The sequence below is a fragment of the Magnolia sinica genome, chromosome 9 (genome assembly GCF_029962835.1).
Source record: "Magnolia sinica isolate HGM2019 chromosome 9, MsV1, whole genome shotgun sequence".
In the NCBI taxonomy this organism is placed as follows: Eukaryota; Viridiplantae; Streptophyta; class Magnoliopsida; order Magnoliales; family Magnoliaceae; genus Magnolia; species Magnolia sinica.
In genome coordinates, this window is record NC_080581.1 from 82023356 (window position 1) to 82050629 (window position 27274).

Consider the following 27274-nt stretch of genomic DNA (forward strand, 5'->3'; position numbering starts at 1 on the left):
TAATGTGGGTCGTCCATCATGGGGGACCCACCTTTGATATGGGCCATTCATTATAAAGGCCGACTTTCGATGTGGACTTTCCATCATGTGGGGCCCACCTTTGATGTGGATTGTCTATCATGTGGGCCCAACTCAATGTGGATCATCCATCATGTGGGGCCCACCATTATAAATCGTCCATCATGTGAAGCCCGCCTTCGATGTAGATTGTCCATCATGTGAGCCCCACCTTCAATGTGGGTTGCCCATCACGTGGGGCTCGCCTTGGATGTGGATCATTTATCATTAGGGCCCGACCTTTGATGTGGACCGTCCATATGTGGGGCCAACTCGATGTGGGTCATCCATCATGTGGGACCCAGATACAATGTCCCTTGCCCATCATGTGGGTCCCACCTTTGAAGTGGGTTGTCCATCATACCCGCCCATTTTGGATGAAGTAATTATCATTAGGGGCTCATGACCTTTGATGTAGACCTTCCATTATGTGGGCCTACACAAATATGGGTGATCCATCATGTGTGGCTACCTTTGATGTGAACCATCCATTATGTGGGCACCACCTTCCATGAGGACAATCCATCATGCGGGCCCTCCTTCAACATGGACAGTGAGTGAGAGAGAAGTAGAAAAGTTGAAGAGCTTAAAAACAAAACTTACAGGCTCAGTAACTTTAAGCATATAAGTTACTTTTACAATTATGTTTACTAAACTAATTGAAAAAAAAAAAAAATTAACAACTTACCATGAGTTAAAAAAGTAACTTATTTGGTGGTATTCAAACAGGCTCTAAATGTCTGTACAATATTTGTTTTTGTGGATTAAGACCTGTAATTGTCATTTATAAAGAATTTGCACGGCAATGCTTCCCCTTGCCTAAGTGTATCATTTATTTTGCAGTGAATGACAAATTATTATTTTTTAACACGCACACACCCCCACACACTGACATATAGATGGTGTGCTCCTACCTTTTTCAAAAAAAAAAAAAAAAAGATTTCAATGTCATTCCATTTTGGCCCATTGATTTTCAATCAATTGTTCAACTTCGATGCTCATCCAACCAACAATAAAGGAAAAAAACAAAAAGCAAAGACTATAAGTTCAATCGGACTCTTCATTTTTAGTATTGTTCAAGTTAGACCATTTAGCTTCCACAACGGTTCAATCGGGCAGTTTATGTGCAATTTTGATCCCATCAATGACAAAGATGAGACCAATCATCTTATGAGCCCACCTATGGTGAAAGATGTGGCCCATATGAACTTAGTATTATACATAATAAATTTTCCTAAAGTTACACCTAAATGTGGCAATAGCCCAGGCTACGGCTGGGGTGGAATTGGCCCTAGCTAAGCCCTTACACTGGCCCTGGTCATGACCAAGCCAGGCCAAGGCCTATCCTGTAAGGAAATAATAAAATGATCAATGGCTTGAAATGATCCAATCTAAGACAGATATATATATATATATATATATTGTGTCTTTAAACTGTCCATATATTGTGTCTTTAAACTGTCCATTTCTGTTTGGAATATATCAGACAATTCTGTCCGTGTCTTTTCTTCACCTTTCAACGTTTAAATTTTACTATTTGAAGGCCACCATTTAGATGGATAGGATCATTTGATGCTTGTGTATATTATTTGCTATCATGAACACAGCAAACAAGATAGACGATCCACATGTGATGTGGGCCCCACCTGATAAACAAATCAGCTAATTGTTAGCCCAAGTCATCTAACAGTGGGAGCAACCCAACATACCGACGGTTCAGATCTGAAATGTGCATACACACGTCCTTAGATCAGCAACCTTTGCACACACGTGTGACAGTACTACCATCCAACACTAAACATTTCTTCTTCATTTGCTCCCAACACAATTCCAGAATGCAGAACTCATCTCTTTCAATGCTAATATAAAACATTCTCTGCCTGAAGACAGCAATGTCACTAAATTTCAAGTCACATATCATATCTAATTAGCTTCTTATACCTACAAAACCCGCAGCGAGGAATTGCGGGTAATTACTGTTACACCTAATAGATACGATTGGGTGCCCAAACATCGGACAGCTCGCATGGAGTTGATAGGCCATCGACTGTCTTTGGGCCCGTTTTCATATCAATTGCAGATGCTTCTGCATCGTGTCTCATATGCCGTTGATTTTCATGCCATTTAGCGAATTAGAGAGACCATTTCGGTCGCCGAGCATGTGGAGCTGGGATTCTATGGTTTGAACAATCACAGATCCTTCAGGCTCTGGGTCAGGCACATCCACATGTAAGGAACCTTCTTTGATGAGCTCCATGGATTCCAGTCTCAATGATTGCTGCTTGATGTAGTTGTAGAGTTGCTGGTGGAAGGCATGGTCGAAGGAAAAGCAGTCATCTGGCCCACCCGACGAATGCCTGGATGACCCCGATCCTTCTCTTCTACAGAAATGAGGGAGGGAGGCATAGTCCATAACCTACAGATGCCAAAACCGCAACAGAACATCAGCTCTATATTCATGTAGTAAAACGGAAATGCAGATGATCTTTGGAAGAATGCATGTTGGAACTGCCAGCATGGTTTTATGAACTAGAAGAAAATATGAGTGATGCTAGTAGAGTATTGGCTTTGATGGAATGCAGGGCCCACCACCATGCATGCATACAAGAGGCATGGACCATGTCAGCCGCAACATGAACATGCTCTGGCACAAAAATCAGACGGTTCAAGCCATTTCTTTCTTTTTTTTCTTTTTCTTCTTTTTTTTCTTTTTCTTCTTTTTTCCCTATCCATTTTCTCATACATTTTGGTCTGTCTGATGAATTGACCCACCTGATTTTTGGGCCAGATGTACGTTCATGATGGTACCACATCATGTAGGGGCCTCATCCTGTAACCGAAGACCAGAGCTTGCTCAAGGAATCTGGAAACTCAGGTGATGAATTCTGGAATTAAAATAACAGGAATGATCTGGTGTTGTCATATCACATTGTAGTAATGGGAGTTGCAAATAAATATGCAAACTCCAATCGATCGATCCGAATCTTCCACTCAGTCCAATCCTCTTCATGGGCCACCATGGAAATATATAATACAATGAGCAGATCGGGATTGGGATTAGGTATGCCAATGGGAATCAGCATGATAATCAGACTTCAAATGCCCTGTGAGCGCCTCAAGCAACTGGAATCCAAAAAGCCTTTCTTTTTTCCACACACCCTACCCCACACTCTCGCGCACTCACACCACAAGGTATGCCCATGACCTCGTGTTGAAACTCCAGAGAATCTAATCTGCTGGGACTCGGCAAGGCCCCACAATTTAAGTGCATGCATTGGAACACAGAGATAACTCATGTGGATAAAAAATCAATTCATTCAAAAAAAAAAACTGAAAATTACAATGAAGGAGGTATTTATAGTAAAAGCCTATCCCTAATCAATCTACACAACTCATTATCAAACCTACCTTTTAATCTCAACCATTCAAAAATCAAGCAGATCTAGTTACTTGAACACCCATTCGACCTCATTCAGCCTGTCACGAAATTCTTCGGTTGTTCCTCCATGAAGAAATCCAGAATATATCTATCTTGACATGTGGTTAATGCTCTTATTTGTGCCCTAGGTCATCCTGTGGTCCTTGGACACACCCTAGACTAAAAGATTATCCATGTCCATCATGTGAAAACTCCAATTGAAGTTGTTCTTCATACAACTACACCATTGGTTGCTCTCCACATGGAGCTTGTGGATGAACAAGAGACTGTTGGTTCCTCTCCACCAATGCACACATCGGTGGGCCCAAGGGCCGCGGCATGCTCCAACTGAAAGCACAATTGATTCATTGAATGTTCCTTGCATGCTTACCTCCATACTGCGAAGCCCAGCACCCATTCCCTATCAATTCACCTCAATGTTTAGTGCAGAAGATACCAAAGCTTCCAAATTGTCACCTTGATGAGCAGGACTCGTACACGTGAGACTCAAATGGTAAAACAAGACTCTGATACCAGATAAAGCCAACAAAAAAGAGGAGAATGGAAGTTCTTCAGGAAAATCAGGTCACTGGGAAAGCAGAAGTAAAACTCAGCAAGATAGGCCTACTGTGGCAGAAAACAAACTGTTATAGAGAGAGAGAGAGAGAGAGAGAGAGATCTTGTAGTAGAAGTCAAGACATAAATTAAAAATATATAACTAGGACGGCTAGGGCTGATTAACTTGCTCAACAATCAAGCTACTAATTATTCAGAAAAAAAAAACTACTATCTTTGTCACTAGGACCGCAAGTTACTGCTAACTTGTCTAGCAAGTTACCACTGACTTGCCTCTTGTATCACTCCCTTTTGGTCCTTCTTGTGGACTGTTTTGGGAGCCTACTTAATGGCCACTCCTCTCCTTCTTTTGCTGCTGGAATCTGTGTCATGCACTCACCAGGTGGACCATAAGTGCATGACGGAATGGACACTTAAAAAAGCACAACCAATGATCCATGTTTTAACATACATGCATCACCACCTTAAGAGATGACAGGCACAATTTTTGTGCCAGAGCACATCAATGGTGGGGCCTGCCTAATGAATGGTCATGATCTCACATATATTTGCCCAATTGGCATTTGTCATGGATCTAGGCACCTCTACCAAAGCTATTCTAAGGCCACACATGTGTACAAGGTGGTCCATATACACACTACAGCAGGTGCGGACCAAGCACACATGCAAAACATCTAATCCATCCATCAAGTGAGTCGAACGGTGTGGATGGCCTGTCCCAACTGGATGGAATTTTGGTAATGGCTTCCTCCACAATAGGTGGTTTATCAATGTCTATGATGCAGGCAAATCAGGTGGTTGATAATCTATGCTCCAAAATCTGGCTGGTCTCCTCAGCAAGTGGACAGCATTACTGGAAAGAAATGTAGAGCTGAAAAGAACTTGGCAAAGTTTAAACCATCCATTTGTTTTGAACAAACTCTACCAATGGGAGTTTTGCGCTCTCATTATTGCTCCCAAAAAACGACTCGCTTCATCGCCACCCAGCTGTGGTGAGAAATGATCAAGGGTTGAATATTTCCTGACTCCAGCAAGTAGTCAAGGGTTCACAAATCAAAAGACAGTTTTGATTGGCGAGACGAGGGGGTAAACGTGAAACAATAACTATGGAGGGTTGCTTTAGAATCTAAGCGTTTTAAAATCAGTCGGACTAAAATAGAAGATAGCGAATGGACTTCTAGTAATAATAGGAGTGGAAATGAGAAATTAGTTAGGATTGTTGAATAAATGTACCTTAAAAGGACCATGTTCAATATCTTTTGTCGAGAATTCATGAGAGCAAAGAGATTGAGAAGGATGTTACCCATAGAATTTGAGACATGGGTTTTATGTGATCGCAGTATTATTTGAATAAGTATGATCATACGATTCAGATCAAGGTGCACTGTAACGGTAACGGAGCCAACCATTACGCGACGCGACTGTAACGACCATTACAATAAATAAATAAATAAATAAATAAATAAATGACCCATGGCAGCCATTACAAGACGGATAAATATTTTTTACAGTTTTTTTTTTCGGGAAAAAAAAAAAAGAAAAAAAGACCGTAACGGCAATTACAGCCCATATCGTAACAGTAGCGATGATGACTATTACGGCCACTGTTACCATTACAGAATACAATGATTCAAATCGCAAGTGTTAGGCTTTGTTGTTTCAGAAACTCGGTGGACATTTATGACAGGAAGGCAAACTTTGGATAGTGCTCTCATTGCCCATGAGTGAATTGACTCTAGATTCAAAGAGAAAAAGTCGGGAATAGTTTGCAAGCTAGATATCAAGAAAGCCTACGATCATGTAGAATGGAAGTTTCTTAATTATATACTAGGCAAATTGGGATGCAAGGAAAAATGGAGGTGGATCCAAAGTTGTGTCAGATCACCTTGATTCTCGGTGCTTGTGAACGACTCTCCTAAAGGTTTCTTCAAGCCATCTAGGGGTCTTCGCCAAGGAGACCCCCTCTCTCCTTATATTTTCCTGGTTGTAGCTGAAGCCTTTAGCCGGTTACTAGCCAAAGGTCAAGAATCTAACCTTATTAAAGGTTTCAAGGTGGCCCCCTCGTCTGTTCAAGTTTCACATCTCCAATTTGTAGACAATACTCTTTTGTGATGTCAATCCTGCTATGGTCGATAACCTCCGTAAAATTGTTGCGTGTTCCGAGGGGGTTTCGGGGCTAAAGATCAACATTGGTAAAAGCGAAATGTTCGGCAACCATCTAGATGATGAGTTAAACGGATTAGCTTCAGTGTTTGGGTGTAAAGTGGGTTCATTCTCGTCCACCTACCTGGGTCTTCCTCCTTGCATTGGGAAGCCCACAAAGCATCTTGATAAGGTTTTAGAGAGGGTGGAAAGAAAGCTGTCTAAGTGGCAGAGTCATTCTCTCTACTTGGGTAGCCTATTGACCCTCATCAAAGCAACTCTATCCAATATGCCGTTGAACTTCGTCTTTCTTCAATTGTCCAAAATCAATGAGGGATAAACTGGACAACTTAAGAAGGGACTTCCTGTGGAAGGGGTCGAAAGATGGTTTCAAGTTCCACCTATTAAGATGGGAGAAGGTGCATAAGTTGCTATCTCAATGAGTGGGGTTATGACCCTTGTGCGCTATGAATCAAGCTGTCTTGGGCAAATGGTTATGGAGGATCGGGATGGAGGAAGGGAGTTTCTGGCGTGGAATAATTGCATCCAAGTACGGTCTAGAGGAAGGGGGTGGGAGGTTAAGGAGTCCTCACTTTATAGGTCTTCTCACATTTTGAGATCTATGATGGTGTAAGGATGAAATTTTGGGAAGGTATCTCCTTCTCTCTAGGGGACTATGCAAGAATGAAGTTTTGGAAAAACACTTGGTACAACAACGACCCTTTGCAAATTGATTTTCCAAGTTTGGCTAGTACTACGACTTCGGAAGATCTTAAAGTTGTGGATTGTTTTTCCTACTCAGGCATGTCAGTTTGATGGATGCCCCCTTGCAAAAGGTTCCTTATGGACAGAAAATTAGAAGAGCTTCAATCACTTTTGGCCCGGCTCCAGTTAGCGATTCCTCTGAGAGGAGCTGACTCCACTGTGTGGTACATCCACAATTCAGGGAGATTCTTTGTTAGCTCTTTTTATAAGCTTCTTTGCTCATAAACGACTACCAACGTTAGGGTTTACGCCTATCATTTTTGGTCTTTTGGAGAGCCCCCAAGGTTGTCACATAACTTGCGTTCATGTGGCTAGTTGGTAGGAAAAAGGTGTTGACCATCCACAACCTTCAAAAGTGAGCCATGCCTATCCATAACATGTGTTGTTTATGCGAGCAAGATGCTAAATCTGTTGATCATCTATTTATTTCCTTCCCGTTTAGCGCCAAGCTGTGGGCTTTCTTTTTGTCCATTTTCAAAATGTCATGGATTATACCATGGTAAGCCACTGATCTTCTTTGGGCTTGGAATGGGAGTGGGGTACGTAAGAAGATAAGGCCGATTTGGAATTTGATCTTACCGGCAATTTGGTGGGCCATTGGGGGCGAGCAGAATAGAAAGTGGTTGCAAGATTCCTCGGGTTCTATCGATGCTTTAGTGTTGTCCATTAAAGTTTCTGTTTTTTATTCATCAACTTCTTTGAATGTTAACCCAACATTTGTAAAATCAGTCCTTGGGATGTAAATCTTTTTGCCCCTTTATATTCTTTTCTTACTTTGCTTTGCAAGCAAGTCTTTAGTAAAGTTTCCATTAATCCTATATAAAAAAATCAGAGGGGTGTATGATTTGAATCATACACCCAAATCGTATTTAGGTTGAATTGTATGTTCCGTATTTAAATTGTACAATCCATGTACTTGCGTAATAAACTAGAAGAAACCAGTGAAAAAAAAAATCTTTTTTTCCTAAAAAGAGTTCAACATATCTTTTTCATGGGGCAACATAATCAAATGTCGCTTTTTCCATTGAAATTCTACATCCAAATAGGTAAAGAAACACAAAATACTTACAGATTCTTTTCTTTCCTTTGTTGTCTTCTACGGTAAATATGTTGAAAAATATTCAATATTGTCTTTTTCTTTTGTTTTTTCTTTACTTTAAGGGCCTGTTTGTTCCACCAATTACCACGGTAATGTAAAGGAAATGTATGTACAATGATTACAAATTACTTTACCTGTCTCCTGACAACATCTGCATTTGATAGTTGATTCCCGTGTTTGGTATACATGAGGTAAAATCATAATGATGGCATTTTACATTACTTATATGTCCAATCATCATCAAAATACACTAATGTCATTGTTTGGATTCGAGATTTTCATGGTAATGCCATGAAAAAGTGCAATGATTACAAATACATTTATCCGTCTCCTAGATACATCTACATTTGATCGACAATTCCCGTGTTGGGTCTGGTGGTGGTAAAATTGTATGATAACACATTTCCTTACATTATTATCGAGGTAATTGGCAAAATAAATAGGCTCCTAGATTCTTTTGAATCTTGAAGATTCGTATGCCTATTTTAGGGTAAATAATTGCATTTTCCAAATATTTGCCTTTTTTACACTAGGATTGTGCTGATTATTGTTGAAGATGGTGACGGAATCTATAGACAATGATAATGATCCTATATGGGATTATTATTATTTTTTTAGAAGCAAAGGGAAAATATATATATTAAAAAAGTGGAGAATACAGAAAAACAGAAAAGGGAGGCAAATCTGCTGAGATAGAAGACGGCCATTAACATTCTAGGAAACAAAAATCGTAATCTTTCAAACCCTTAACATTAACCGCCCATCCTATATGGGATTATTACTCAAGAGTGGATGAAAATGCTAGCCTTCACTTCAAATAAAACTTTTGTGGGAAGAGGAATTGGGGAGGTGCATTTTGAATGAAACATCGCCTTGCCCAAACAAACAAGAACGTAACAACATATTCACAAATAGATGATTGTGTAGCGAACAAGTTTAAGAAATTATTCGACACAAGCTCTAGTAACAACAACCAACAAAAAAAGGTCATGCATGATGTTAGAAGAGTTCTAATCATATATGATGTGGAAGAATTGGGTGATAGAGGAAAGGAAGAGGACTGTGGATGACTTTGTTGGAAGCGAGAGTGGGGGAAGAGAAAAGCAATACACCACTAATTTATAAAAAGCAGATAGAGAGAATGTTTGTCTTTCTATTGCTCACTTCCTCTATAAAATGCTTCACAGTTCAATCAGATTTATTTAATTTCATCTCTGACTTCTTAGATCACAAAAGGTTGGCCAATGAGTTGGGTAGCACCTTCATTGCTTTGATCCCCAAGTTGGAAGGTGCTCAAAACATTAAAGATTTTCGTCCTATAAGTCTAATTGGCTCTCCTTACAAAATTCTATCTAAAATCCTGAATCAAAGACTAAGGACGATTATTCCTAACATCATTTCCCCTTTCTAATTTGCTTTTTGTGGAAGGGAGACAGATCCTCAATTCTATTCTTATTGCCAATGAATGTTTGCACTCCCAAGCTAGATCAAGGAAGCCTGGAATAATGTGTAAGCTCAATCTTGAGAAGGCTTATGACCACATAGATTGGGACTTGCTCGATTATATTCAAGAAAGAATGGGTTTTGGTTTTAAGTGCAGGGCTTGGATTAGAATTTGTTTGATGTCTCCTAAGTACTCTGTTCTAATCAATGGCTCCCCTTTTGGCTTCTTTAGGACTTCAAGGGGCCTTCACTAAGGTGACCCTTTATCCACTTTCTTGTTTGTTATGGTCACAGAGGCTCTAAGTGGTATGTTATCTCGTGGTCAGGAAGCAAGCTTATATAAAGCTTTAGTAATTTTTAAAAATAAAAAATAAAAATCACACTCTGTTGTGATATCTGCAATTCGCGGATGACAAGCTGGTTTTTTGTGAGGCTGATGAAACAATGGTTTCTAATTCGAGTATGTCAATCTTTTGGTTTCAAGTTGTTTCAGGTCTGAAAATCAACTTGAACAAGAGTGAATTCTTCAGCATTAACCTCGGCCCTGAGGTTTGTTTCTCTTTGGTTGAATCCTAGAAAAAACTCTCCACTTGGAAGCTCAACTTACTTTCATTGGGGGGCAGACTAAATCCGATCAACACTTCCTTATCCAACTTGCCTATCTATTTCTTATCACTTTTTCGTTGTCCCAAATCTATTATAGTGAAGATAGACAAACTTAGAAGAAATTCTCTTTGGCAAGGTGGTTCGGATGGGAGAAAGTTTCCTCTCGTAAACTGGAAGGAGGTTTGTACTCCTTATGAGGATGGGGGAGCTAATATTAAGGATCTCCAGACGGTTAATGAAGCGCTATTGGGCAAATGGGTGTGGAGGTTTGGGAATGAGGCTGATAGCTTGTGGCGACAAATTATTGTTGCAAAATATGGTTCCACCAGTACCGGGTGGTGGACAAAAAAAAATCATTCCTATATCGTGCCTCTTTCTTGTGGAAAAGAACTGCTAGATCGGCCCCGGCTATGTTTGAAATGAATTCTTTTAACCTGGGTAACGGATCTAGTATGAGATTATGGCTGGACAAATGGTGCAGTGATTGTTCTCTGGCTGAATCTTATCCATCTTTGTTTGCCATTTCTTCAGACCCAGACATTATGGTTAGAGACTTTTTGTCCCAATGGTGGCCTAGAAACTTGGATTCCTTCTTTTCGGAGAAATTTCCTAGACTTGGATTTAGAGGACCTTACTGTTTTGCTCTCTCAATTGTTGGGGACATCCATGCATTCTGTCTTCGGAAGATTCTCTTTGCTGGTTGTTCTCAAGCGCAAGGCTGTTTACAGTGCAATCTTTCTACAAATCTCTCTCGGCTTCATCCTTCTCCTCTTGCTGTCACACCGGCTCAGTTTGGTTCTATGGGGTGCCACCAAAAGTTGCTACGTTTGGATGGCTTCTGGGAAGGAATAGAGTCTTGACCGTCGACAATCTTCAGAAAAGAAGAATGCAGATTCCGAATGTGTGCCTCCTTTGTCTTCAACTTATATTTGCCCAAATATTTTGAGGATTCTCTTTGTAATTGTGTTTTAATAACCAGTGTAATCAAAGGCGACCCAAGCACATGCCTAGGCATTTTGGGCTTGGTCTGCCTCGCATGGACCCCAGGCGAGGCGTTTGCCTCAGGCGTGCGCCTATCCGCGCCTAGGCATGTAACTAGCACCTTGGTGTGCCTAGGCATGCACCTTGAGCCTAGTACATGCACCTTGGTGCACCTGCAGCACTGTTACCATTTGACTTTGAGGTAACCTTATAGGTACCTCCATTGTGTGTTTTTTTGGGTATTTTACCACCCTATAAGGGATGTAAATAGATAAGAGGGATCACTTAAGCCTATTTTAACTACACTCTTTTCTTTTAAGATCAAAAGCTTAAGATTTTCTTTCCCCAAATTTCAACTCTTCTCTCATTTCTTTTCTTGCTCTCTTCTTCTAATAGTGAGTTAAGAATTAAGATTTTGTTTTTTTTGGTTTCTTGTGCCTAGATTTTGTTTTTTTTCCTTGTGTTCTCCTTTTCTTCTTAATGAAATTTCAGGGATCTTTCAAAAAATAATAATAATAATAAGATCATCACTTTGGACATCTTCTCTCATTTATTTCAAGCAGCTTTAGCTTTTGACTAATGGTTATTAGTTTAGCAGTTGACTAGTTTCACAGACGTTTTGATTAATGATTATTGATTAGTTTATTACTAATACAAGTTTGATAAATAGATGGTTTGTTGTAAAAGTTGTTTTTGTTTAATTGTCTTGGGATCGTTTTATTTTTCATCTATTTTCCTTTGGAATTTTAATGGTGTTGATTTTGACTGATTAAACAAACATATATCTATAAATATATGTAAATGTTAACATATATTATAATTTGAAGAAAAAAAAATTCCCCTACAAACTCCTAGCATGTGCCTAAGGGTGCACAGGCATTTCAGGCACTCCAGGGGCAGGTCCACCTAGCGCCTTTGACTGCACTATTAACAACTTCACTTGAGTTGTCCCGAATCAAAACACATTTGGTGGAGAAATCAGAATCGGAGGGGGATTTCAAGGCATAGTTTTGTCCGACATCACACTGCTTTGTACCCTGATCAATGGAAAACTATTTTGATAGTGTTAATGTTGAGTACTGTGTAACCATGTGTTGTAAGTTGTAACATCTCTTTCATTGAAAATTTCACCAATTTCAAAAGTTTCTCCAATGTTTCCTCCACATTGTGATACATTGCAGATACAGGTGATATTTCCCGATGTTTCCATAATGTTGCCGTATCCGACAATGAAATACATAAAGCAGCACCAATGCATAAAACATTGAATTTTAGAAACGCATGCCCATCATTCAAAGGTTTCAATGCTTCAATCAATCTTAAATTTGAATGATGACCTAACTACAATGGTTCCCATAATTCAAGCAGTGTAATTTGAGTTAGTGTATACCATGTCTACAATTTATAAGTGCCTGCATATTAACCATCACACTCAGTCGAAGTATCAAATAACTGCACTCTGTTGAAGTATCAACTGTTAAGGTCCATCCCCTATCTCCAAAAGGGGCTTGTTGAGATGGTTACATGACAAGTTCGGCGGGCTTTCAGCAAAATCTTTCTACAGCATGATCAGTGGCGAATCAAGGGTTAATGGCACAAGTCACACAGCTTCTGCGTGAAATTATGGGGCTCCTCCAAAGGTGGCGGTGCTAGCTTGGTTAGTGGCAAGAAATAAAGTCCTCACGGTAGACAATCTTCGCAAGAGGCATATGATTCTACCAAATGTGTCCTCTATGCTATCAAGATGAGGAGTCAGTAAATCATCTTTTCATACAATGTTCATTTGCAAGGAAGTTATGGAAAAGCTTCTTTATCTTGTTTGGTATCTAGTGGGTCATGTTGGGCTCTATCGAGTCTCTTCTCATGTAATGGTAAGGCAGGGGTAAAGGGAAGGTTGGGAAGAAGGTTTGGCGTCTATGTTTGTTAGCTGGGATTTGGTCAATTTGGTTGGAAAGGAACCATCACTGTTTCAGGAATCGGGAAAGAAATGTTGAGGTGATTTGTAATCTGAAGATAGATCTTGTAAAGGAGCGGGCAGTCGAATCTTCAGCCATATTGGCATCTCAATTCTCTGATAGCTGGGTTGATCTGTAACTAATTTTGTCTTCTTTTCTTTCTGTTTTTCTTGTATTCTTTGGCTTCGGCCTTTCACCAATAAAATCATCAATGTTCCAGAGAGAGAGAGAGAGAGAGAGAGAGAGAGATGAAGACAGATGAGAGAGGAAGAGGGAGAGGAACATATTCTCTTTTTTACAGACTTTTAAAAAAAAAATTAATAATTTTTAGTTTTCTGATTACATTTTTGAAACTCGTCCCAAATTGAACAACTTGTATCGGTATCAACGCTACGACTCAGTCCTACACTTTGACGAGTCACACTTTGAAACCAATATTCAAAGAGTTTTGACATACACCACCCTCCATTTTTGCTATAAACCAAATAACCCCCCCACCTTTTTAGTATTATCAAATAAACCCTCCCCTTTTCATATATGGTCATAAAAGACCATGTGCTTAACTTTGGTCAAAGATCATGCGCTTGATTTCAGTCAGATTTGATTGTCTAAGGGGACTATTGAGTATTGGCCATTAAATATGACAATGACTACATGAAATGATGCTTTTGCCCTTGACTTTTTAGAGATCAGAAAATTTTCCATTTTACCCTAATGCAAATACAAAAAGGTTATCTATGGCATTTAGACAGTTCTAATCCACCATTTCAACGGTTTAGATCAAATGTAGTGGACGGCCCACCATTGGGCGGTCTGGATCATGTGACCATGATGGGGCTCACATAATAAGCGGTATAGATCTTGCCCAAAATAAATATATCTCTCATATCTACATAATCAAGGACAAAAGCATCATTTCATATAGTCAACGCTCAAATTTAACAGTCAATTGTCCTCTTTAACAGTCAACTTAAATGGAAGTTAACCACAGGTGTTTTATGACCATATATAAAAAGGGGGGAGGATGAATTTGACAATACTAAAAAGAGGGGGAGCGTTTGACGTATTGTCAAATGAGAAGATGGGATATGTCAAAAGCACATTTAAATCCTTTTTCGGGATGGGGCATCAACACAATGGGTCCCACCCAAAGACGGATTAGATCTTGCACACATGCTAGGTAGGCAATGTTGTGGTATATAAATGGGTTGCCTTAAACACAGGAGCTTATTATCTCCCTCTACTAAATATTCAGATGCATACAGAATTACAGGAAACTATGAAGAGATTACGTTGAATGATTCGTGTTCTCAATATCTTGTAAAGGAGTTAATTCCATAAGCTGACGAGGTAGAACAATCAATGTGCATGCAAAGAGCAACAGTACATGTCCAAACATTTACCTCAATATGAACCATTGAGATTGTGGGACCCAATGTGGATACGTTCACAACCCAAAACCTATCTCTTTGGGGGGAAATGGAGGATTTGATGCAGGCCCATCGAGCTCCAAACATATCCCTTGGGGAGAAATAGACCTCAATGTCCCACCAAGGGAGGGGTCTATTCTTGGGGTTTTGCCAATCTGATTTGGTTATCCATTCACTCTTAACTTTGGGGCAGGGCCCCATCTATAGTGGGGTTGATAATTCAGATGTTTAGATGAAATGAACATATTCCATGCATAAAATGGCTCTATGCAAGCATATGGATTATGTGCTCTGTTTTACCTTCAGCAACTCATCCCTGCCGCAACCTTGAAGCACCTGCACTTTCCTTCTCGTTCTCTCTTGCAAAAGAGGCTTCACAACCTGCAAACAGTTAAGGTAAGACCGCCGTCGGCATACCAGACAGGCCATGCATAGGTAAGAAGAGATTCAAAATGTCCTACTTTTTAGAGAACTCACAACAAGTTTATCTAATTCTACAATGAATAGATGATGCTGGTCCATGGAATTAAACATCAGTTTTGGGTCCCAAGGAACGAACCCAGCATGACTTGTTCTACTCAATATCATTCCAAAACTGTCAGAACTGGTGAATGTCTTGGGGGCAACTTGTTATGTTCTCCACCAATACCGAGTTGACTCAGTATCAGACAAAACCATGTGCTGGGCACATTAACTACATGCTATGTAAGCACGCTCTAACAGATAGAACTTGAAAATGGATTACTCAAATGAAAAGGAAGGAACCTCACCTTCCAACATGCTGAAAAAATATATGGAGCATTAACAATATAGTATGTGTCTGTCTTCTCTGGATAGTTAAGATCGTCGATGGTAGATATAATGGTTACTAGCTGCATCAACAGAGCAAACAAAGCATTGTCAGAAGTTTCGGTGAACGAGGAAGTGTTCTATATGTAAAACTTCAAGAGAAGACAAATTATTGTGATCCACGAAGATCCTTGGTTTGCACGCGGGGGGGTGTTGATGGTGGGGGCCTCTGTTTTGGTGATCCAGATTGCGGATTTGATTGTCCCTAGAAGATGGGATTGCCCCAAGATCTCCTTGATGGGACAATCTTAATACTTTGACCTACGAAAGAGGCTGAAGGAAAATAATAATAATAATAATAATAATAATAATAAAGAACGCAGCAATGATCCACATTCCACAGAGAAAAGGCCAGGTTTTTTAATCGGCATAAAAGGCCAAAGATTGGATGGGATTTGTCCAGTCTGGGAGACCGTGGCAGGCTGCCAATCAGATTAATCGTCAGGATCAAAAACTATTGGCTCCAACTGCAAAAACTAATGACGAAGGATACCATACATTCACCTGGATCGATGTCATTTAGATTGGACGTTAAGGCAAAAAGAGAGAGAGAGAGAGAGAGAGAGAGAGAGAGAGAGAGCATGAAAAGAAGTAGAATACTTAATAATAGAACATACCTTTATTTGGCTCAGCGCCGAAAGCTTTAGACCAGTCATATCCAAAACCTTCAAGCAGTTACCAATATATTGCCCTCGCTTCTTCGTTGCAGAAGGCTACAACATCACCAAGAGTATGAAAAAACAATAATAACAATAATAATAAATACAAATATAATACAGGTTCTGCTAATGTCCCCACTTTCATGGGACATTAGCAACATACCCAAAGGCTTTAAATGACACATGGGATGACCTATCATAGATTTGAACCGTTCATTCATTCACACAACTAGGAGCAAGCCACAGTGTAAAATTCACGCCAATCGATGATCCTTGCCACCTGATCAATATCATGGAAAATGGACAGTCAAGATTGAGTGGGAGAAACAAAATACGTTCAATCGTCATTTTGAAACATCTATCTGATAGATCCCACTTTGTATTGCTTATGATTCCAAAGTAGCACTTTGGTATGATGACTCATAAACATCAAACAGTTGTAACAAATTGACCCCATTTAAAGGGTTATGATCATCTGATCAGCGTGATTCTTGTGCCATGGCTTCCTCCTTATGGTGCTATTGAATGAACCATCCAAATTGATGACTGGGCATCCCATGTGCCATACAAAAGGTCCAGGGGCATTGTTAACATCCCACTAACAGTGGGGATGGTAGCAAAAACCCATCTAATCAACAACAACAACAACAATAATGATAATGATAATAATAATAGAAGTGACTACAAATGTTTGCAAGCATGAAAATATTAAACTCACCAAAACTACACGATCTCGATATTCATTAAGTTGGATGTGTGACTGCACGTAGTAGTGGACCTACAGTTTTGGAGAAATATTCACGTAAATATTAGAGAAAATGGGCTTGGACACTAACACTGGAAACTTTTTGATAGTGAATCAAGAAATACATGTATACACCAAGCAATAAGCTAATGTGGTGCATGGAAAAAATCCAGTTTCTAAGAAAATGAGCATTTTCAAGAGATACTTCCTGCTCAAAGTCAGATTTATCTGCATCTTCCACGTCAGAGGGGAAGGCAATGCTAATTGTATTGACTATTTGCCACAGAAAAGGTCTTACAATGTTAACTATAGCAATCTTATGAGTTATGACTGGGGACCATATGTGATGATAGATGTTAAAATTTCAGTGTAAAAAGTTTTTTATTCTTTTGAAAGGAAAGAAAGATTACTAATCGTTTTTGTCTTCATTAAGGGGCTGTTTGATTTTTAATTTTCCTAGTAAATACATGTAAATAACTAATTATGACTAACTTCACCTGTTTGAAATCAGCGAGGAATTACACCTCAAAAATCAGTCCACAAAAACCATGCTATTACCGATTTAAACTTGTGGGTCCCATCGTGATGTATGTGAATTATCCACACCATCCAACCATTTTAACAGTAAATTTTAGGGTATGAGTCCAAAAACGAGGCAAATCCCAAGGTCGAGTGGACCACACCTTAAGAAACAGTGATTGTAAAGACGTCAACCGTTGAAAACTATTTTCTCCCTAGGGCCCACATTGATGTTTATTTGTCATCCAACCTGTTCATAAGGTCACAGAGCCATGGATAAAGGGAAAACAAAAATATCAGCTTGATCCAAAATTTATAGGGCCCTCAAAAAGCTTTCAATGGTAGGAACTCAATTCCCATTGTTTCCTACAGTGTGGTCCACTTGAGCCTTAGATCTGCCTCATTTTTCGGCTTATGCCCTAAAATGAGCTGGCTAAAGGGATGAACAGTGGATAAGACATGTATATCATGGTGGACCCCACAAATGTAATGGTTTTTTCCTCGGGTGATGTAAGAGTGCTATAAATGAAGGCGGCTGTCAACATCACCATGAAAATGCAGTCAGAAATTCAAAGGTAAATAATTATTACCCATTTACCTTGAATTACCACTGCAATTAGAAAATCAAACAGCCCCTAAATGTATGCAAATGATTTCAATAACATGAGATTTTAAGGAGTGACGAATTGCTGTTGAACTCCCATGTATTTTACGCTTATGTTACTATCCAATTGAGCATCAAGTGTAGTTAGATCTAAGCCCCAATGACACAGTTGCTTTCCACAATGCATATCAAACCACAGTTTTCTGATCAGTAACAAAGCAGTCAATTTAAGATTCATCAGTTGAAGTTATAAAGAAAAAGATTGAAACAACATGGTCCATACAGATGCTTTGTCAAATGTACTGAGTCCAACACCAATAGCAAAGACAGGAAGGCCCTGCCAAAAAGAAAGGAGAATCATGTTGGTTGAAGTTACATTTGAGATTATGAAAAAACCACAACGTGCATTGTAACTGACTATAGTATGACCAGAATAGGCATTTTACAGCAAGTAAAAGCTTACAAGTACATATTGTACAGGCTTACCTCTTTTGTGTATCCAGACAGTCCAATAAGCTGAGAATCACGTATTGCTCTGTTTAAATCAGCAGGAATTATAGGTTTCTGTAATGACAAACAATACTCACATTAGATTGTTGTTGTCATCATCATTTAAGTGTCACAGTTATTTGAGACCCACAAATGAACACGATTTACAAGTTGTTTCGTCATTAAAATCTAGAATCAGATGTTAACATTTTTTTATAACACCTTAGAAGGTCCAAATGATTCTCCTTACTGAAAATGTGATGCAATACTCTCAGCCATGCATAAACTTTATAGAAAGGGTGAGAGAACCTTATGGTACTAGCGTTTTCATCTATTTTGGTTAAAAATCATTATACTGCCCAATCTTACTCACTAGGCAAGGAAAAGACTATCAGATCTGAAAATTAAAAAATGAAATTAGCCCCGGTATTTCATTAGAAACTCTAAATTGCCATCATGTTGTTAAAATACACCCAAAAACACCTGGATTCATTATGCCATATCACAAATTTTCCTGTCATTTTTCTAGGTATTAAAAGTCAATCCATGTAAATAAATGTAATCAGGCTATCGGTTGTAAAAGTTTAGCCCACAATCAAAGGAAAACATACTTCTGAATATCTGTATCATATCAGCCCAATACAGCCGTATCATATTCATAAAGGCCTGATATGATATACAAGCGTTCTTAGAAGTTTTATGCATAATTTTGCACTGTTCCAGATGATACGTTCCACCTGAACTCCAGGTCCTTATTTTTGGAGCGGCCCATTTTTTGGAGGGGCCCACACAAAGTCGTGTGTGTACATTCTAGTGTACCTATGTATGTATGTATGGGTCGATAATTAACGACAGGGGAAAAACTAAGAAGGATGTTGCCATAGAATTTGATGCCCCTCTAGAGTTTTATTTGATTATTGTGTACCGCTCAAACTGAAAGGGATATTTTATGGGATAGCTATAAGACATGCTTTATGGGACATAATGTTGGGCAGTTACGATCATAGGATGAGTGTAGCTAAACTGAGGACATTGAAATGGATGAATGGCAGGACAAGGAATGATAGAATTACAAATAAATGCATTTGAAGGAACCCCTAGCACCAATAGGTAATAAGATGAAGGAAAGTAGACTCGGATGGTTTGGTCATGTGCAATAGAGACCAAGAACTACACCGGACTGCTGGTTAGAAGAAGTGAGTTGATACAAGCTGAAGGCTCTAAAAGGGCAAGGGGAAGGCCCAAAAGGACATAAGTAGAGGTAGCAAGAAAAGACATGAAGACCTATGGTCTGGCTGAAGTTATGTCCCTCGATAGAGTGGAATGGCGGAAAAGGATTCTTGTAGCCGACCCCAATTAGTTGGGAATTAAGATAAGGCTTAGATGATGTTGATGATATATTGGCTAAGAAAGAATATCAAAATACAAAAGCACTGACCGAAACTCCAAATAATACATACACATGAAGCATCAAGGTGATTATTAGCTACAAAACAAGACATAGTGACATTTGAGAATCATGAAGCCTCACCGCCAATACATTGTCAATCCCATTATGTATCCGCCAATTTAAACAATCCACCAACTGTAGAAAGACGTGGACATCATGAACGTGAGAAAAGGGAGAAAATAAAACTAAAGGGTATTCATGGAATGGAGAAGGAAACAATAAAATTAAAATCCTACATCAAAATGAATGCATTGTTACCATTTTATGTGCTTTGGCAACATTCCACTCTCTCGCCTTGAGAAACCGCACCAAAGTTTCAATTGGATATCCTTGATGCACATGCTGGAATTTAAGCAAATCAGCCTCTGAACTGAAATTCAACCTAAACTACTCCTACGATGTACAAAGGTTTTCCTAATGAGTAAAAACAAGATTCAACAAAGAACACATACAACCACGGTACAAAAAAATTACAGATACATCTGGAAGTTGGCCCTTTCAGCAGCAGACAATGCAAAGATAGATATGATTTCAGTAAAGATCTGAAACAAACCAAACACAACTCCAGGCAGAAAACTAGGGAAACAGGATCCCATTAAATGTTTGTTCCATTTCCCATGATGCCACAACCATCAAGAACATTATGTCTGCGAATCGGGAAATAATTGCGACTAGGGGTACATGACAAAAGGCACTAAAGTCAAAGCTCACTGATGAAAGACTATATATGAACATCTTATAAAATTCGAAATCTAGAGAAATTATATCAAAAAGATAAGCCAACAAGAGTTAATGGGCATCTTTATCTTATGCAAGTGTGATGTGGGATAAGATTCCCATTGGTGATCTATTGAAATGAAATACTGCAAGAATGAGGACTTTCATGCTTTCATCTTTATTCCCTGGAATATAAACAGTAGGGCAATGGGGGATTCCACCCCTTAACATTTCTTTACCAGATTTGAAGAACTGAAGCATATTCTCCCTTCTAATTTCAGTAGGTGAACGTTGATTGGCTTACAATTCTTGGCCTGCCAAAACTCGTAAAGTTTGGAGGGGAGTGCATTCCATTGATCACATTGCACCATATGTCCCTATTATAATCAGATACTGGTCCTTGTCCACCCACCTGGATTGGAGGCGTATTATTTCATTTAGGCATATTTCCTTTTCACCAAATTGGGAAAGATATACATATAGATATGCAGGAGGGCGGACACAGAATAGTTCTTACAAAAGAAAGTAGGATCTTGCTAAGCCCACATGCACTACTACACATGGCCACAAATGACATGCACCTCTTTAACCGGTGCTTCAGGTGGGCACCACATGTCGTCAACCTGGCCAAAATTTCAGGCTGGTCAACTCATCAGGTGGGCCACATATGTATAAAAACAAGGAACAATTCTGAAAGAAAATAGGCCAACAGTCCTCACTTAACAAACTTGTCTGACCCGCCCAATGAGCTAAACACCCGCCTTCCAAGCCAGGTCGTCAACATAGTGGAAGTGCTTGATAGATTCCCAGATGTCCCACGTGAAACAAGGTTGACACATATGGATAGCATGAGGAGAGATGCATGTGGCCATACCTGCACTCTAAAAGATAGTAACCATGATACCAGACTACACTTAAAAGTTAGTGATAAAATCAGTCTATCCGCCTTAAATGTTACCATGAATCATTTCCAAGCTATTTACCAGTCAAATCAACCGACAAAGGAATTCTCAAGAACCACATGAATGATTGACAAGCAATTTTCATTAGAACCCTAATGCATATGCACAGACAGACTAATGGTATGGTTGTGTCATGCAACTACCTGATACCGAATGGACAAACAACCTCAAATCATAGCATTCTCTCATGCATGCCTGAACTATTACTATAGACTATCACTGTCAACTTGTAAGATAGATATTTCACGTCTTATAAAGAGTACAAATACATAATCTATAATGCCCAATATTTTCTTGTAGTTATAGCTAGTGAACAATTTCTAGGTTATTTTCGACATTAGGGGTGGCAACTGTCTAGATTTGATTTGGACCAGAATTTTGAACAGCTCAGGCCAGGCCTACTCAAAGTTTTGATTCTGCTACAATTGGGCCCAACCCATTGAACCCACGACAGCTAAAAACTTCCAAAGCTAAGTGGCACAACCTCTCACACAGATAAATGGATAATTTCAGTACAGATCACTTCAAGCTTAACATTTGATTTGTTTCAGAGGATATATCAACATTGAAAATTGCAACAATCCGACCATCTATTCATCTAGAAGCATGTAAAAAATCACAGCAGGGGGAAAACTAAAAACAAGAACCAAAAAATAAGTGCAAATTTACACGGATCTAACAGATCCAACCGTTGATCAGCAACATCTCGACACACCAATTCCCCATTAAGAAAATACCATGCTAAAATCACCCACAATAAGAAAGAAGATCAAACAAAATAAAGGGTGGCTATTTCCACCTACAACGCTTTATTTTCCACCAATGTGAACAACCAATCCATGCAAAAGATGGGCTGCCCATAAACATCACCTGGAAAAACCATCAACGACTTCCAAAAAACAACAAACACCAGACCAATCCACTCATTCCATGGGCTGCGCTCATACATTGAGTCAGACCATCAATCAAATCCACTGATTTCAACGATGCAGCCTACCCAGTAAGCGGACTGGTCCAATTTTTTAGCCCACATGATCTTTCCGGCGCAGCCCACCTTTTGCAGGGCTCCGATGTTCTACACAAGAGCCCCATTGTCAGGAAGGCAAGAATTGAATGTGAAAGTATGTGAACAATAATCAATGCCACCCCTACAGTGGTAATTTTCCACAAGAAGAATACAGAGCCAATATTTGCACCCTAACTTTTTCTCTACACATGCATCTTTTTTCCCACTATGTTGCTAGAATAGTACCAAAATGGTCCTCAGCTACTACCATAATTCAAAAAAGGTTGCACATATCAAACAGATAAGGTGCAAATATCAACTCAGCAACTCTTCTGTTTTGACCAAATTATCAAAATTAAACTTCTGGGGGCTGGAATTAACAATTTCAAGGACTTAAAAAACAGCAGAATCGATTCATGAAATCCCTGAAAAATCAGAGATCGGCGGAAATAGAGAGAGAGAGAGAGAGAGAGAGCTGACCTCGAACGTGTTCTTCAACTGCTCATCAACTGCAATAACAACAATAACCACAACGAATTGGAGTAAGAAATCAACGACTGAGATTCTCCTACCGAAGATCTAGATCTTTCTGCAAAAAATTTCAAAATTTAAAAGAAAAGGATACTGACTTTCATCTATTGAAGCTTTGAACTGCTTGATTGCATCTTGAGACGCGATGCCCATTTTCTTTTGTTTTTTCTTTCTTTTTCTCTTTTCGAAATAAAATAGAGTAATGAAATTACAATCTCTCTCGTCTCTCTCCTCTTTTTCTTTTTTTTATTCTCTTTTTTGAAGGAGAGATCAAATGCGTAGAGAGAGAGTTTTTCCGTACTGTCTTCGAAGAGCGAGCTCTCCCTCTCCCTCTCTCTGCTACAGTAATCCCGTTCATCTAATTTCATAAAGTGAGTTTTACGAAATGCAGACTGCTTTCAGCTTAATTATAAGGACCACCTTGAAATTTTTCTTTCAACGTCATGCCCCACGTATTGTAGGGTCCATTTATTTTATATTTTACATTTCCGGTCAAATCAAAGCAACCGGTATAGGTTTTTTATCTTTAAAATGATAAAAATACTTACATTGATGTGATGATTGGTCCACGTCACTATCCAGCATCTTATGATGGTCCAATTCCTGTCCACTTATTTTTGAACAATCCATATCACTATGGTATTGTCATCCACATACTTTTCAATTATTTAATTAGTTGTACATGTATTTTTGAACTATCTAAATCACTAAGAACTTAGCCTTGAATGATTTAGATCATCATCCACCAGCTTCGAATGGTTGAGATCAATGTTCATATATTTCTAAATGGTTGAGATCGTTGTTCATATACCACGAGGTCATTTGGCACCATGGATTTGAGGGGATTTCAAATCCCCGGATTGTTTGGAAGCAACAGGGGGTTTCAAATCTCCTCAATTAGGGATTTGAAATCTAAGGTTAGACCTTGAATTACATTTAAAATTGTTTCTATACTTGCATGTGTAACATGTATATCATTAGACTGTTAATCTAGTGGACACATATCCCACTAATGAGATTCTAAAATAATTAGATTATCAATTGCATCACTATAATTATTTTAACATGATGATCAACATCAACAGTTAAAAACCATTGGTCAGTCACTCTGACGTGATCTTATGCTTATGACCCATCCAAGACTTGGAATTTCATCATTTTTTGACAAAGTATATATTTCTCAAGGCTTATTACAACTATTGTATAAAAATTTACATAAATTCACTAATTATAGATATTAAAGTTGATTTAGTAATTAAATTCAAACCTCTACAAATATATTATGAATAAACTACTTTTGGATTAAAGTTGATTCCTAATTTAGGGTACCAAACACAGAAAAAGGATTCCAAATCTAAGGGATTTCTAATCCACACACCCATTCAGGCCTTCCTACTATTTAGGAGTATTTTTGCTATTCTCATGAATAAGTTAACCGTGTTACGGTGACGATGATGGGCAGAACGGTAAAATAAATAGACACCTCAAAAGTTAGATGTGGACGTATAAATAAAAAATAATTGATAGTTTTCTATAAGTGGGGTTGGCAATTTATAAAAATAAAAAATTTATAACTTTCTATAAATAGGGGTGGCAATTTATAAAAATAAAAATTCCACTGTAGGTAAGAAAAAAAATGAAAAGGGAGGACGCCACACATGTAAGTGCTCAAAACTGCACGGAGGAGGTGATCTACTACAGACGGTTGATCAGGACCGTTCATTAGTAGATCGTGCCGTTGATGATCTCCTTCGTTCTGCGTCTGTCCCGACACAATATCCACCGTGTGTCGACCCCACTGGAGCCCACATACTGATATGTTCGAGTGATTTGAACCGTCCATGTTACTACCACAAATAAGCTATTCTCTGGTAATCACACTTCCGTTGATGGTTACAATCACAACCGTCAGTTTCAGTAGTCTTCTAATGAGCAGCTCCGGCTAAACTGGTGCAAGGTAACTAGCACATGGAGAGTCACGTGGGTGGGACGTTTATGAGATCCAAGCCGTCCATTAGATCCCCTGCCTCATTTTCACCTTGGAACCAAAAAATCATGACCGTCCACAACTTAGTTTAACCACACCATAAGAAAATGTTGGAATGGTTTTGTATAGGCCCCACAATGGCATTTGTCATCCAATCCATTCATCTGATGTGGCTCATCAGCATGAAAGAATTACCCAAAATTTACGGCAATACAAAGTCAGGTGGGCCATAAAACGTGAATCATAGGTTTTTTTAATTATGATTTTATGGAGTGTTCCACATAAATGTTGAATCAGTCTGATTTTTTGGATCAAGAACAAATGAGTGGTGACCTACCTGATGGACGGCTTGGATTTCATTCAGGTTTATTCGTTTCCCTTCTTTATAGAAACTGACCGCAGTGGGTACCTCAAGATTTTTCCTTGTCCTATCGAGGTCAGTAACATGGACCGTTCGGATCATGGGTAAATTCAGCATGTGGGCCCAGTGGACCGGCGACACACGCTGGAAATGAATCGCGACGGACTAAAAACGAATATATTTTTTCCTGTTGATGGCATATGCTTAGAAAATGACAAGAAGGTGTCTTGTTCAAAGGGAACGTGACCGATCAGATTTTCTGGGGCATTCGTTAGAATTATGAGCCATCCATTCGTTGACCTTGTTAGGTGGACGGTTCTGATTGACTGTCTTCACTGCCACGTGTATGATGTAAACGTCTACGTTGCATTGTTGTGTTAGAATGGAGAGCCGGCTCTATCACGTCGTTTGTGGATGCTTTGAAATTGGAAATTGGTCGGGCGTGGGTGAGACGGTTGGATACGTCAATGGTTCTAGTCAACCCAACGACTCGGCAAATAGTGGCCGACGCGGTTCGGGTTTGGACCACTCACTTTTGGGGAAACGGATTGGCTACTTTTCTTGCCACCGGCCAATGGTTGGTGGTGGGTGCTCTGTGGGTCCCACCATAACGTATGTGTTTCAACCATGCCGTCTATCTATTGTTTGGATCATTTTAGAATATGAGATAAAAGATGGGGAATATATAAATCTCAAGTAGACCACATTAGACGAAACAATGTTGAATAAATGTCAATCATTAAAAACTTTTTGAGAGCCGTAGAAGTTTTGAATTAAGCTAAACTTCATTTTTTCGCTTCATCTAAGTCTGCATGACCTGATCAATAGATTAGATGTCAAATAAACAGTATAGTAGGCCTTAGGCAGATTTTAATGGTGGATATCCAATTATTATTATTTCTCTGTGGTGTGCCTGAGATTTATATCCCTCTAATATTTAGGATAAAACCATAAAAAATGGATGAAACACATACATCGTAATGAGGCTTACACGGGGCTCGCAGAGCACCGACCATCAGCCACGGGCTATTGGCAGGGGGAGTAGCCAATCCGTTTCCCACTCTTGGGAGGGACGCGGATTTCGTACCATCCCAGTCCATCCCTAGCTGGAACGTAAGGGAGATCTGAGAGGCCACCTTGATATATGGATTTTATCCACACCGTCCATCTATTTTGCTGTATTATTTTACAATAAAAGCCTAAAAATAGTTCAGATCCAAGGCTCAAGTAGAACACACAGTGGGATTAAACATCGACCGTTGAAAACCTTTTTCCCTTCATGATGTTATGATCATGTTAGATTGCAATTAACCATCACGGTGGGCCCTAGGAAGGTTCCAACGGTGGATGCCATTATACTTTCTTCCTGTGGTGCAGTCCACTTGAGCCTTGGATCTAACTATTTTTTAGGCTTGTATCTAAAACGATATGGCAAAATGGATGGACGGTGTGAACAAAATCCAAACATCACGCTGGCCCCTCAAGCCCTGTTCATTCCTGACTATAGAAGGTGAGTATCTAATCATCATGTGTGGCGCGCTAAGGTGGCAAAGTTACGTGGACCCACCATGACGTATGTGTTATATCCTAGGTATCCATCCATTTTGTGATCATTTTAAGGGCGGTCTCAAAAATGAAATAGATCCAAAGCTCAAGTAGATCACACCACAAAAGCAGTGGGGATAGTCATGTACATTATTGAAACCTTCTTAATACTGAACAAGATATTTTTTTTTATAATGAATCTAGATCTTCTATTGTCATAAATAAACAGGGATTTTCTGTCCTTGCAATGTAATTAGTCTACATTATCACGCGTTGTCAACATTAGTACATTAAATGCTATTGCAATGTAATTGGTTCACGTGATCATGTGTTGTCAACATTGATTAAATGCGGTTATTGACAATGTGCGTCAATTAC

At 39.2% G+C, this 27274-nt stretch overlaps 1 protein-coding gene across 4 annotated transcripts; it reads right to left on the reverse strand.

Moving 5' to 3' along the window:
• Window positions 1-1839: 1839 nt before the first annotated feature.
• LOC131255869 (phosphatidylinositol/phosphatidylcholine transfer protein SFH1-like) lies at window positions 1840-23348 on the reverse strand. Of its 4 annotated transcripts, none has more exons than XM_058256761.1 (12): window positions 23102-23348; window positions 22953-22981; window positions 20809-20916; window positions 20046-20129; window positions 19869-19922; window positions 18335-18412; window positions 18132-18185; window positions 16699-16758; window positions 15939-16034; window positions 15243-15344; window positions 14773-14853; window positions 1840-2473 (listed from the first exon to the last, which is right to left on the reverse strand). In XM_058256761.1, exons 1-12 carry the CDS (start codon window positions 23154-23156, stop codon window positions 2156-2158), a joined length of 1119 nt encoding a protein of 372 aa, XP_058112744.1. In that variant the 5' UTR covers window positions 23157-23348; the 3' UTR covers window positions 1840-2155. The 4 variants fall into 4 exon arrangements, with proteins under 4 accessions (XP_058112744.1, XP_058112742.1, XP_058112746.1 ...); XM_058256759.1 differs by lacking the exons at window positions 22953-22981; window positions 23102-23348 and adding exons at window positions 21022-21127; window positions 21224-21303; XM_058256763.1 differs by lacking the exon at window positions 20809-20916 and having other exon boundaries at window positions 23102-23347.
• Between the last annotated feature and the right edge of the window lie 3926 nt (window positions 23349-27274).

Bases quoted from the DNA above. Each gene is read 5' to 3' on its own strand.
- LOC131255869 (XM_058256759.1), bottom strand. From the start codon at position 21,288: ATGTTGACGACCTGGCTTGGAAGGCGGGTGTTTAGCTCATTGGGCGGG. The intron at 20,130-20,808 runs GTAAGCCAATCA...CTTAAATTCCAG, and splicing joins GTTTTGGCAGGCCAAGAATT to CATGTGCATCAAGGATATCC. The intron at 18,413-19,868 runs GTGAGGCTTCAT...TTGTCATTACAG, and splicing joins GGATTGACAATGTATTGGCG to AAACCTATAATTCCTGCTGA.